The following is a 13877-nucleotide window of genomic DNA, read 5'->3' as shown; positions in this document are numbered from 1 at the left end:
GAGTAGACAATACTGGGCTAAGGGGGCATTATTTAGCAGCTCCCTATGTACCTATGCCTCACCTTCAGCTACCCTACAACTCTCTGAACCTCTCTTTCTCTCTCTGCCTATTTCAACTACTAGACTGCTGTTTCTCACTGGCCTAACCTACACTAAGCAGAATATTGCACTATGAAGGTGGTATGAAAGCGGTATATAAAAGGCAGGAGCCACACCAAGCAGAATATAGCACTATGAAAGCGGCATAAAAGAGATATATGGTATGTGTCAATGGCCCCCGACAGTTGTTAATGCACTTCAATACCGCTATAAAGCAGTAGTGTGGCTTCTGCCTTTTATATACCACTTTCATATTGCAATATCCTGCTTGGTGTAGATTAGGCCACTGTGTGGCCTGTTTTGGATGAAATGCTAAATCATGATTTAACTCTATTCCTCCAGTAAAGAGATTGGAGGCATTTGCTTCCATTGCAGCAAACCAGAATTTATTACTCCAAATCAAAAACTGTGATTACTTTAAACTATGATTTATCCAAACACACCAGGATCATAAACCATGGTTTGGAAGTGGCTTATTTGGCAAATCATAATTGAAACTAACCAGTTTGTTCCAGTTCAAGCATAACTACAGTGAGTTGAAGATAGAACAAAATAATTTCAGTCTCCTTCTTGTAATGGTGCTGGAGGGGAAGGGACTTATATATAAGGAAGACTTATATATAAGTCTAAGACATATAGCTCTAAGCCAGCGGTTCTCAACCTGTGGGTCGGGACCCCTTTGGGGGTCGAATGACCCTTTCACAGGGGTCGCCTAAGACCATCGGAAAACACATATTTCCGATGGTTTAGAAACTGTATTGACTGAACTATGTCATGTATCATCTTTTGTATTATTAAAGCTATTGTTATGTATTATTTTCATTAGCAAACCATCCCATGACAATGGATCGTGTAGAGAAGAACGAAAACAATTTTATGGTTGGGGGTCACCACAACATGAGGAACTGTATTAAAGGGTTGCGGCATTAGGAAGGTTGAGAACCACTGCTCTAAGCCATAGTTTAGTGATGTCCAAATACAGCCCCTGTATGCCATGTGTTTATTTCAAATCCCACCCCATCAGGTGAATTACCCACTCAGGAAATAATTACAGCTATTGAAGAACATTTAAGAGTGTTTTATGTATCAAATCTCTGACTCCCGTATAGTTACTTAGTTTAGACAAAACCATTCGGATAGACCCATTTACAGCAATCAGAAAGCAAACTCACAATATATTTCAGTGTCCATTTGCATGAGCAGTATACTTCTCCAATTGGCAGGGAGGAAAGGGGAAGGGAATAATTGAACCCCTTTCACTATTTGACAGGTTTCTTCAGGCAATGTGCCCATGTATCTGTATGGCTATTTAAAAGGACACGGAATAATGGACTCAAGTTAAAGGAAGCCAGATTCCAGCTGGACATCAGGAAAAACGTCCTGACTGTTAGAGCAGTGCGACAATGGAATCAGTTCCCTAGAGAGGTTGTGGGCTCTCCCACACTAGAGGCCTTCAAGAGGCAGCTGGACAAGCATCTGTCGGGGATGCTTTAGGATCGATTCCTGCATTGAGCAGGGGGTTGGACTCGATGGCCTTGTAGGCCCCTTCCAACTCTGCTATTCTATGATTCTATGATTTAGGTTGTTCTTACACACAGAGGCATCTAAGAATGTAAGAACAGCCATGATGGATCACACCAAAGGTTCATCTAGTCCAGTGCTCTGTTCACACAATAGCCAACCAGCTGTTGACCAGGGACCCACAAGCAGGAAATGGTGCAACAGCACCCTCCCGCCCAAATTTGCCAGCAACTGGTGTATATAGGTTTACTGTCTCTGATATTGTTTGGACAGTCTGTTTGGACATTTGGTGATGCTCTCTACTACTACTAAATAATCACCTCATCATCCTTGATTTCCTATGGCCAACATAGCTCGTTACGGAGTTATATAGGCAAAACATACTTCTACTGCCATTCAGAAGTCTCAATGCATTCCTGCTGCCATTTGGAAAGAGCCAGGCCATTTCAATTGCCAGTCAGTGTAATTCTTTATCATATCTACTTTTAGACATGTTCAATTTAGACAGTGCTGTTCCAGTTCCCTAGTGTCAGAGATGAGGAGGGGATTGCCCTCATTCTACTGCCTAAAATGGATTTGGAAGAGCCACCAGCTGTGCCTGTAACTTTTGGAAAGGACTGGAATGTTCCCTTTATTGAGGCAACTTCTACTTTTTGTAACAGAAAAAAAGTCACTCTCATCCTTTAGCAAATCAGTCCCTCAAATGCACCATGACTCATGATAATAGAATGTTAGTGGTTCCTTGTAGAAAGGCTACAGGGCTGGAATGCGAAAAATGAGGATACCTTTTGCATAGCCCGAGTAGGGGATAATATTATTATTATTATTATTAATAATAATAATAATAATAATAATAATAATAAATTCTTAACTGCCTCTCCGATTGGATCAAGGCAGGGAACAACAGCAAGCATAAAATACATAAAATACTGATTAAAAACATAGTATACACTGTTAAAAAACATCCTAAAAGCATCTTAAAATGAAGGCACCTTTCTAGGGTCAGGAGTCTCCACAACAAAAGGGAAAGTCCCTGATGCTTTTCTGCGTGTTTGTAGTGTGGTGGTGCCTTTTCCTATTATAAGTATTCCTCAAGGTCATCCCTTGGCAATAGTGAAGCCCTTCAATGCCAATGCTCCAGACTGTGCTTCCCCCAATCTCACTGCCCAGTACATAAAGGGGAGATGTTCCCCATAACCCATGCTCATGTTACCATAGCAATTTGTTCACCTGCAGCACGTGTGAACCTTACCATACTTGGCAGGGGGGAATCCCCAAGGGGACATACTAAAGCAAATGACTGTATTTGCCCATAGGGAAACCATAGTTGCCCATAGGGATCCATAAGACAGCACTTGCCCATAGGGATCCATAGGACACTACTTGTCCATAGAGAAACCATACTTGCCCATAGGAATACATAGGACAGCACTTGCCATAGGGATCCATCGGAAAGCACTTGCCCATAGGGATCCATAGGTCAGCACTTGCCCATAGAGAAACCATACTTGCCCATAGGGATCCATAGGACAGCACTATGGATCCCTACAGGCAAGTATGGTTTTCCTGTGAGTAAGAGCTTTCCTATAGATCCCTATGGGCAAGTGCTTTCCCATGGATCCCAAGTATGTTTTCTCTATGGACAAGTACTCTCCTATGTCATTTGTTTTAGTATGTCCCATTCCCGAGGCTACGTTGCTAAAGCGAAAGAATCAGCCCCAAATTTGGAATCGCCTCTTGGGGGAAGCGGTTGCTCTGAGGACAAGTCAGGGGTCCCTCCGGAAGGACGGGGACTGCCAAGCCCGATTACCTGTTCCTAAAGAAATACTCTTCCTTGAAACCGGGCAGCCTCTCTTGCAGCCTGGCCAAAGTAGCCATCTTCCCCCCTCCCAGCCGGCTCCCATGGATGGTGTACAAGTTGTCGTCATGGCAACCGGGCCGTACCACATCAGCTAGAAGGGCGGGAAGTGAATAGTGATTCTCCTCGGGCTGGAAGGGGGACGGGACGGGACGGAAAAGGGATAGGGATGAAGCCGAACGGGATGAAACGAGGGGGAACAAATTAAGCCAAGCGCTGGTGTGGGGATAATCCCTTCTGCGCGCACTCTGCTGTTTGCCGGCCCTGCAGAGGAAGAAAGCAATGGTTGGGCCCGGTTTCCTTCCAGTGCCGCGGCTGCTTCCGGGATACCATCATGGGGGAGTGAGAGGCGCTGCACTGGCAGCAGCCTGAGAGTGGCCCGGTGGACTGTCACCCTCCCCGAGTCTCTGCAAAGCGGCACCCGTCTCCTCAGGGAGCGGCCGACGGCGGGCGCCGGGTACATGTTCCGGGTGGCTGAGCCCAACCCGAGCAGACCTCCGGCCGCCAGGAAGAGCTGGTGAGGGGCGGGGAGCGGGAGGGGCGGCCTGGTCCTAGGTAGGAGATGCAGGGGGCGACTTGGGGGGGGGAGGCTTGGTCGAGCCGTTTCGCGAGAAGGTGTTTTACAGCTGGAAAGGCCGAGGGCCTTGTGAATAAGGTTGCCAACTGACCGGGGGCGGAGGGCGGAGCTGGCCTGGCCTGCGCTTTGGGCAACATCTCCAGGTTCTGAGATCAGTCAATGAAGCTATAGCATGGAGACCCAAATTGCTACCCACTAATGTCTGTACGTCAAACTGTTTGCCAAGGCAGGGCTAGTTAAAAAGTTGGCAATCAAACCTGTGAATTCTTACTTTTACATCAAGGTGGAGTCGGATTTGGATAATAAAAAAGGCACGAAGAGACTATAGCACACTTGGTTTCCATAAAGTGGGACAAGGTGGGAGTGAGAATAAGAAGAAGAGCTGAGTGGAGTGCGGTGGGCTTGGAGTGGGGTGGGCTAGCAGTAGGATGGCCAGATGTAAGCAACACCTGCTAAAATTTCCCCCTCTTTCACAACTATAAAAGATGCAGGAACCTTGTCCCCTTTTGCTTATGGCCGTCCTACCTGTCAGGAGGGTTTTAATGGGAATGTGAAATATTTTCTGTGTATATAGATGGGTGGGCATGATTGCTTTGCACAATTGATTATCAGGATCAAGTTTGTGAATGGGATGATTTTGGGAAGTTGGAGCACACCTTTCACCACAACGTTAAGTCTCCACAGAAATCCTGTTGTGTTACCTTAGTTCCTCGTCTAAAAGAAATCACTGTCTTATCTACTGACCATGCTGGATTTGTGAGGGCATGCTCAGTAGGAGCAACTGAAGCCATATAACTCTGTCTTGCCCTCAATTTCTGGTTGTCTAGATACTTACAAAACATAGGTAGGAGTGGCTGCTTGTATGGAAGGATGGCTAGAGATACAAAACTGGCTTAGATTAAAGTGTGTGTTGTGGAAATCCAGGAATGGTAAGTACTGTGGATCTGTCAAGGCGTGAGCATGTTGAAGTAGATACCCTGGGTAGGGGATATTTGTATGATGATTTGTATGGGGAAGTTCGTATGATAGCTAGCATACAAAGTAACCTTTGTATTAAAACCACTTACAAAGACACAAAATAAAGTTAAAACAAACCATGTGAAGTGAAGCAATAGAAACAATATAATCACAACCAAAATAAAAGCAGCACAGCAATTCCTGTTACATCAGCCAATAGTTGAGAATACTTCTAAGCAAAGATAGGTTTTCACCTGCCAATAGAAGAAAGCTGGCTTTCATGTAGTCCATGGTAAATGGAACCAGAGAGTGGGAGTTATATGGCCTAGGCTTTTGGAGTTGGAAATGTGCAAAATATGGGAGTGGGGGAAGGAAGAAGCTGCAAAACATGGAGCCAGCAATTACAGTGTGATATGTAGATGAAGAACTACTTTAGTCTGGAACAGGGAGGCTAGTACTAACTGCTCCTCATCCCTTGGCCCCTTAAACAGTTTGATCAATCATATTATGAAAACAGATGGACATCTATACCCACTGGAAGAGGATAAAGCACTTCCACCCTAACACTGTTATAGGAAATGGAAGTGCTTCCATACCTCATGGGTGTAAGGGTTGATGGCACAGATATCAAAGACAGGGATACAGTTCAAACAACCTGGACAATGAGTAAAGGCACTTCCATTCTTCCATTCCCAGAATTAGGAAGCATGTTGTTTACTTTTCTGTTTGCCAAAAAACTTTATTTCTGGAAAAGATGAAATGAAGGTCTCTCTTTTCTACAAATTTTGGTGGTATACCTGCTCCTTTCCCTATATCCTCATGGATAGGGAACCTGTAGCCCTCCAACTTTGCTTGGATGCCAACTCCTATCAGCTCCAGCCAATGCTGAATGGCCATGGATGATGGGACTTGTAGTCAGCAACATCTGGAAGTGCCCCACGCCGGCTATATCTATTGGAAAAAGATATATCTCCATTAATCACACTCACTACTATGAGGAAATAGGACATTATAAATGGGTCATTTCATAGCCAAAGCCTAGTGACAACTAGGCCCAATATGTAGGTACCCCCTATTATTTTTGTGAACCACCCAGAGAGCTTCGGCTATTGGACGGTATAGAAATGCAATAAATAAATAAATTATAACCATGTGTTACATGTTCCCCTATTATCATCATAATTTCAAATAATCCTCTTTTTTGCTTTTATAGTGGGTGAATCATAGTGTGCTGTGCTTGGCAAAAAAACAAATATGATTTCGAGCAGGGCTTGCAAATGTACCATGCAACTTACACATGTCCGATTATGTCAGTGGAGTGTAGATAGTTAGAACAGGATAGAAAAGAGCTAATTGCACACTTGTTTCTGGTGGCAGGACCATTTTTAAATTATGACTACAAAATGTATTAAGCCGAAAACATAGTTAGCAAGGCCTACACTCCATTAAGGCAGACATATGAATGAAATGTTATGCATATTACCCATGTAAACTACAAGCATAACTGCATTGCCACATATTTCACTATCCTAGGTATATGTTTGCAGGCTGCAAAGAGAAGAGGACACCAACATTAAACCAAGGGTGCACAACCTTTTCAGCCCTGAGGCTGCATATGATGTTTTCTCAGGGTTCCAGAACCGCACATGTGCTTACATACCTATAAGTACACCCTAGCAATCCTCGTACAGATCACTATATCCTTGCTGCAGCTACCAGTGAGGCCACTCCTATCAGTATTGCTGGGAGAGTAAATTTGGTGATGGAAAAGGGGAGGTTGGGACACCCATGAGGGCCACAATTCAGCTCTTGGTGGTGGAGGTGGGCAGAGGTTGTATGCATCTGTGTTAAATGAAGGGTCCACAACTGATCTTTGGTCCATAGCAACCTACAGGCTTGACTCGCACCTTCTGCTGTACTAGTATTTCAGATGGGATAAAATTTATATATTTTCTGAACAGGCGGTCATATTTATTATTTTATTTTATTTTTATTAATGATATTTATATACTGCTAAATATAATGAAATCTCTAAGATATTTACTGGTTGATATTACAACATATTTTGGTTTGCACCTAATAGTATTATTATACAACCAAGAAGCAAAATCTAAAACCTTTGGAAATGCAGTCCACAGACACTATAGAATCGTACGTGCTTAGAATCCACAGCTTTCTATTTCTCTGTCTTTTAACACATGCAAGGATACTAATCAAGGTCACTTGAAGATGAAAGCTTTAGTTTCCTCACACAAGAAGAATTGTTTGAGGGAGACCAGGAAGGCACTAGGCAGCCCTGGCCATATCCCTGTGCTTGACCCCAGTGCCCTCCATGCTTTGAAGGGAAAAGATCTGCAGCAGAGAGCCTGCTATACTTGCATAGGTTCTCTGTGCATTTACATTCTTGCATAATCAGGGTTCTAAATTGTGCTGAAGACCTACATGAGTACAGCAGGCTCCCCATTACAGTATGTCCTCTAGTATGTGGAGGGCAAGCATGGGGACATGACAGCGGTGGCAGGACAAGTCAGTGCATCCTTTTTTTAAGAAATTATTTATTACATTTATGTATTTATTACATTTATATATTTATATAGCCGAAGCTTTCTGGGCGGTTTTCCTCATACAATTAAGACCATATGAAGTGCCATGCTGGATCAGACCAAGGTTCCATCTAATCCAGCACTCTGTTCACACAGTGGCCAACCAGTCGTTGGCCAGGGATGAACAAGCAGGATATGGTGAAACGGCACCCTCCTACCCATGTTCCCCAGCAACTGGTACACACAGGCTTACTGCCTCGAATACTGGAGATAGCACGCAACTATCAGGGCTAGTAGCTATTGATAGCCTTTGCCTCCAGAAATTTATCCAACCCCTTTTTAAAGCCATCCAAATTGGTGGCCATCACTACATCTTGTGGTAGTGAGTTCCATAGGTTAACTATGTGCTGTGTGAAGAAGTACTTCCTCTTATTTGTCCTGGATCTCCCACCAATGAGCTTCATGGGATGACCATGAGTTCTAGTATTTTCAGAGAGGGAGAAAAAAGTCTCCCTATCCACATTCTCCATACCATGCATAATTTTGTACACCTCTATCATTCTAATCACGTATGGAAATTTAATGCCTGAGTAGGATTTAAGAAAGAGATCCTGTGAAGTCCCATTGACCAAAATGGGATTTGCTTCTGAGTAAACATCCTTAGGATCAAGCTGCATATTCCATGCATTAGATCGAACTTTCCATAAGCATCTCCTGGATCCTGACACCTATGATGAGGTACTAGTTACTGGGAGAATAAGAAGCAATATTTAAAATAGTTACACATCAAAACAAGATTTAAATAATCATACACACAAAATAATTTCACATTAATACGTAGTACACTAGGATAAAAAAATATACAATAATAATTTTACTAAGATCAAGCAAAAGAAAAATTAAAAAACCCAAACAGCAAAAATAACCACAGGGGCAGCAAACTTTGCAGCTGCAGTCAGTCAGGGCTCTTCCCTTCCATGCCAGGTGGAATGGGACAGAAAAGCAGGGACCAGGACCTAATCTACACCAAGCCTGATATTGCACTACGAAAGCGGTATATGAAAGGCAGGAGCCAGACCAAGCAGGATATAGCACTATGAAAGGTGTATGAAAGCAGTATATGGTATGTGTCAGTGGACCACACCAGTTGTCAGTGCACTTCAATACAGCTATAAAACAGTGTGGCTCCTGCCTTCTATACCACTTTCATACAGCTTTCATAGTGCAATATCCAGCTTGGTAGATTAGGACCAGGTCTTCCAGGGCTCATGGCTAGATAGACTCTAGACATTCTTCAGCAAGAGCAGCAGCAGCTTTTGTAGCTGGAGTCAGTCAGGGCTTCACCCTCCCAAGCCAGGTAGAATGGGACTTAGAAGCAAGGACCAAGTCTTTCAGGACTCAACAGCTAGGTGGTGTGTATTCATACATTACACAGTTACTTTGTCACTTATAATGCTTAACCTCAGAAGTCTGATATTCCTTCCCATTATACGTTTATACATAGAAAAGCAGTTTAATCCAATTTTTCTGATCAATGGTAATGATGCCATTTTAAAACAATTATTAACATGTTCTATTGAATTCAGATTTCATTTTAAACATGTTTCTTAAAGAAACACTGACTATAAGTAAAATAAAAATATGTAATATTGTTAAAGAATAATTTAATTTTAGTAATATCAACTATTATCTGCTTTGGATTGCCAGTCTTCAGTTCTATGCATTTAACCCTATTTGATTGAGGAAATTTAAACACACAAAACTGGGTGCAAGATTACAAATTTAAACAGTGTAACAATGTGATTGCTACAAACTGCGTATAAACTGATTCTAGTAGTGTTTAGAGGGCTCAGCATTTAGTAAACTTTATTGTTATAGCTAAACGTAAAGGTCATTGCAGGCACACTACAATTACTTTAGTTTAATGTCTTCTGTGAGACAAGAAATACATTTTATCACTAGCTGTGGGGTGTTGTTGTAATTGTCTGCACTATGTGATGTAAAACACAGTGAAGATGAGATATAAAAATGCTTGAGAGAAGTTCAACTTATTCTGTCGTAAGCCTTAAATATTTTCGTTTTGATTGCTGCAAATATAGGTATCTCCTGTGGAAGCATAAATGTTTTCATTTTTGAAATAAGATGGGTAGTCACCTATCAACAGTGACTGAGAAAAGACTATTGAGATGTCCTTGGGTTTCGCTTTGTTGTTCTTTATTCGTTCAGTCGCTTCCGACTCTTAGTTTATCTTAAATTGGGAAAAGAGCAAGAAACTAAACTTTTAGTACATTTTTGAATGTTTCCAAGTCTCTATAACTACCTGTTCTCAGTTTTGTTTGGATTAAACCACTCAGATGTTGAACTGTAGGTATAATTTATTGTTAAAGTTTGCAAAACATTGTATTAATGGCTAGTTTAGCTGTTTGTGGTTGCTTTCCTTCACACACAAAAACGTTTCTTCAATCGAGCAATCTGAATAACAGAGTAAAATTTAAATATGTCTTCAATGTGTGCCAGTCTAAATGATTGGAACACTTGCAGTCAGTGACCCCATGCCTAAGGAATACTGGAATGTGAATGTTCCATGTATTTAGAAAGGCATATGCAAAGGTATTTAAATATTACTCCCCGTCTCATGGATCATCTCCATGGGAAGGCTGCAAATACCATAGGGAAATAAATGTTTAAACCAGCCCTTGATTATACAAGTATGCAGCCTTAACAACATTCTAGGCACAGGTGAAGTGGAAGATGGTACAGCAGTAGAATAATCTTTTCTGTACTTCTCTGTTTTGAATCCTTTCTGTTTCTCCATAGAAGTTCAGAAGTGACATTTAAGCAGCCGAATGCTTGAAATTGGAATGAAATCTATGTATTTAATCTGCTAGATGCAAATTTCTTCGAAGGAGAAAGGCTTTCTGCACTTAATCATTATGCTAATTTGGTACCTTCCTAATTCAATGGATCATCCTTTGGTACAAATAAGTTACTATACTAAAATTACTTTACGTTTGCCTGGGAAACATGAAGCATAAAAAGAATGAACTTATAATGTCTAATTTTGGTAAAGAGGCATCCACAAATATTTGTGGACATACAGTCTATTGTGATGTTGGTGAAAAGGAAGCAGAAAAAGAGTGTTGTGTCACTACTTCCAAAGCCCTGTATAAAGTGAAATTGGATCCAGAGGATGCTATTGAAATAGATAGCCCTATCCACTCCAAGTTTGATGTGTATAATAGAAAACTCAGTGGGACGGGGTGGTCCTTCCATTGTGCTTGGGACTTTTGTAGAAGCAGTACTGATATGCAAAGCCAGCTCAGAGATGAACTTCTGTCTTCCCTGCAATTCACAGATATCTCAGGAGAGCAGGTTGTTGAAGGGGTGGGGGTTATTGGTGACCTAATATGGAGATTTGTGACACCCTGCTGGTAGCAAACTGTGTATCAAGTTACTCAGTTTTTGCCAAAATAGGCTTTAGAATGAGAAAAAAAATTAGAGTTCCAGAAGAGGTAGAATGTGTCATAATGATCGTAGCAGTTGATATTGTCAGTTTGCTTTTATTTAATTATTTATAATTGAAACTGTGTTTTTCCTAATCCCAGGCATTTCAGTAAGACAATGGAGGAGCTAGTTCATGATCTGGTCTCAGCACTAGAAGAAAGTTCAGAACAAGCAAGAGGAGGATTTGCAGATACAGGAGATCATTCTCGCAGTGTCTCTTGCCTTCTAAAACGCCAAGCCCGAAAGCGAAGGGGAAGGAAAAGACGTTCATTTAACACTCATCACCCCTGGGAGACTGGTCATTGCTTAAGCGAAGGTTCTGATTCGAGCCTTGAGGAACCAAACAAGGATTATAGAGAGACCCATGCTAATAATAAGAAAGACCATAGTGACTCTGATGACCAATTGTTGGTTGCAAAACGCAGGCCAACTTCAAATTTAAATAACCTCAGAGGCAAAAGGCCTCTATGGCATGAACCTGATCTAGCAGTTGACAATTTAGGAAATAGGACTCTGCGTAGACGACGAAAGGTGAAACGAATGGCAATTGACCTACCTTCAGAAGTAACAAGCACACTGACGTTACCCCAACAACAGGATAACATTAAGGATCAGGAAATGGACAATGACAGCAGATATTGCCAACATCAAGAACTAACAAAGAGCAAAGTTAAAAAAAGGAAACTAACAGCAAGTAGGCAAGGACCAGAAATTTTGGATGAAGGAGTTGTAATAGAGAATGATGAAATCAATCATGCAAACAAGGATAAAATGGAGTATGAAGAACAAAAGGGCTCAGATGAAAACATGAGTGACAGGTTACTTTTAATCTTTTATTTAATTATATATATATTTTACTTTTATCTTGCAGTTATTACCGTATGTATCTATACTAAAGAGTTTTCTTTGTTTAAATATCAAAATTATAATAATAATGTACTATTATAGTGTATTATAATAATGTGTTATTTAACATTGGAGACTTCCCCCCCAATGTTCTATATTAGAGCTCTTAGTTTCAAAATTCTAATTATAAAATAATTCTAGCCTCTGCAAAGTATTTTTCTTTATAAAGATGTAGAAATAACATTTGCAATTTATCAGAAAAATAGATGGCTGTTCTGAAGATCACATGCAATGAAATCCTATGTAGATTAACTCATAATCTACATAGAGCTCCGGCTATTGGGCGGTATAGAAATGTAATAAATAAATAAATAAATAAATAAGCCACAGTTCAGTGGTACCTGCTCTCAAGCAAGTGTGTATAGGATTATAGCCTTAAAACATCAGCTTTATTATAACTTTTTAAAACAACTTGTCATTTCTGTTGTGCTAGCAGGACCCACTGTTTGCACAACAGGAACTAGTAATCCTGGAGATGAGCAGAAACCCGAATTTTTGAAAAAGGACAGGTGAATGGAGCTTCCTTCTGAAAACTCCACTGATTTGCCCCTTTCTGGAAATGAGTTAGTTTCTTGTTGTGCAAGTGGTGGGTCCTGCTAGTGCACAGGCAGCATTATACTGCCCTATGTTTTATGGTGAGGATAAAAAGTTGTGATAGAAGGAAAATAAACAGTGTGCACTTAAACTTTCAATAGTAAAGAATAAGCATATAATAAAAAATGCAGGAAAATGATCCAAATTAAGAGAAATAATGGAAACTTGCATACTTCATAGAGAATGTAGCTTTTCTTTTTGCAGAGTACTTTGCAAAAACTCTTATTATTACTTTGTTGTTGTTTGTTTGTTTATTTGCTTGTTTTAAATATAAAACGCAGAGAGACCCAGGCAACCTTTCCTCTCTCAAATAGGACATGGATTGAAAATAGGACATGGATTGAAAAATAAAATAAACATGCAGAATCCAGGGAAGTATTTAAAATCATATTTAAATACTTTGCTGCCAAAACTAATCTTGGAAGACATGTCAAAATGTTTTTCCCTACTGAGTTCCACTTGTTCCACATTCACTGCAAGCTTTAGGTTGTGTGTTGTTGTTGTTTTAATCTGTTTGTTTCCCCCTTCTTCTCTGTCCCTCTGGTAAGCACTTCTGCATTCCATGTTATGCTTGCTCGCCCAAGTTGAAATAAATATTCATAGTATCCAGCCATACAGGCTGCAGCTCTGCCCTTAGTGGAAGATACTTTATTGCTCTTTTTTGCCCTTTTCCTAGGAGGTCATGAGTTGGCAAGAAGCCTACATTTTCAGGAGCTTTTATATTTGTTGGAATTTCAGTAAGCTAATGATATAGCGTTGAAAAGGGAAGGTGAGCATAGTACATTGTTGTTGCTAAATAAATGATAGAAGGTCATGAGATGGTGGAAGATGGTCAAGGAAGTAGGTTTAAAAGTCTTTCACACTTTATAGTCTCTGACCTCCTTTTGGGGTTAAGGCTTGGAAGCATGATAGAACCTAAATTTTATAATTAACAATTCATATTTTACATTTTTGTTTCAGTATGAGTGGAGCTGCATAACTCTACTCACGATATTGTATTCACACTCTTGATAATCCTGTTTTCCTTCATCTGCAATTTGCTGTTCAAAACAGCCTGTTCTGCATAGTTCTTTCAGCAATCATTTCATTGTACAGGGCCCCCTTTTGCAAGATGCACCAAGGAAGTTAACAGCTAACCACCACTTTGGGGTGGGCTGTAGCTTAGTGGTAGAGCTTGTGCTCTGCATGTGAATAGCCTTAGGTTAAGTCCCTGGCATCTGTAGCTAGGTCTGAGAAAGTCTCCAGCCTGAAATCCTGGCAGAGCCAGTGCTGGTCAGTGTCTACAATACTGAGCTAGATGGTTCAATGGTCTGACACA

At 41.0% G+C, this 13877-nt stretch overlaps 2 protein-coding genes across 6 annotated transcripts in view; one reads left to right on the top strand and one right to left on the bottom strand.

The window, feature by feature from the left end:
- The window catches only part of SPATA17 (spermatogenesis associated 17), a 110021-nt gene extending 106500 nt beyond the window's left edge, over positions 1-3521 (bottom strand). Inside the window, exon 1 of the mRNA XM_063125579.1 lies at positions 3431-3521. Within this exon, the coding sequence (XP_062981649.1) occupies positions 3431-3498 (68 nt within the window). The 5' untranslated portion in view covers positions 3499-3521. The remainder of the gene's footprint in view (positions 1-3430) is intronic.
- Positions 3522-3855: 334 nt separating this feature from the next.
- The window catches only part of GPATCH2 (G-patch domain containing 2), a 122087-nt gene continuing 112065 nt past the window's right edge, over positions 3856-13877 (top strand). For 4 of the 5 annotated variants that reach the window (XM_063124067.1, XM_063124069.1, XM_063124071.1 and 1 more), the window contains exons 1-2: positions 3875-3995; positions 11161-11877. In XM_063124067.1, coding sequence (XP_062980137.1) covers positions 3940-3995; positions 11161-11877 — 773 coding nt within the window. In that variant the 5' untranslated portion in view covers positions 3875-3939. Of the gene's footprint in view, positions 3996-11160; positions 11878-13877 lie in introns of all 5 variants that reach the window. The other variant, XM_063124072.1, reaches the window with a different exon arrangement.

Source organism: Elgaria multicarinata, chromosome 4 (assembly GCF_023053635.1).
Source record: "Elgaria multicarinata webbii isolate HBS135686 ecotype San Diego chromosome 4, rElgMul1.1.pri, whole genome shotgun sequence".
In the NCBI taxonomy this organism is placed as follows: domain Eukaryota; kingdom Metazoa; phylum Chordata; class Lepidosauria; order Squamata; family Anguidae; genus Elgaria; species Elgaria multicarinata.
The sequence above is the reverse complement of the archived record's forward strand: the minus strand, read 5'-3'. Positions and strand labels throughout refer to the sequence as shown.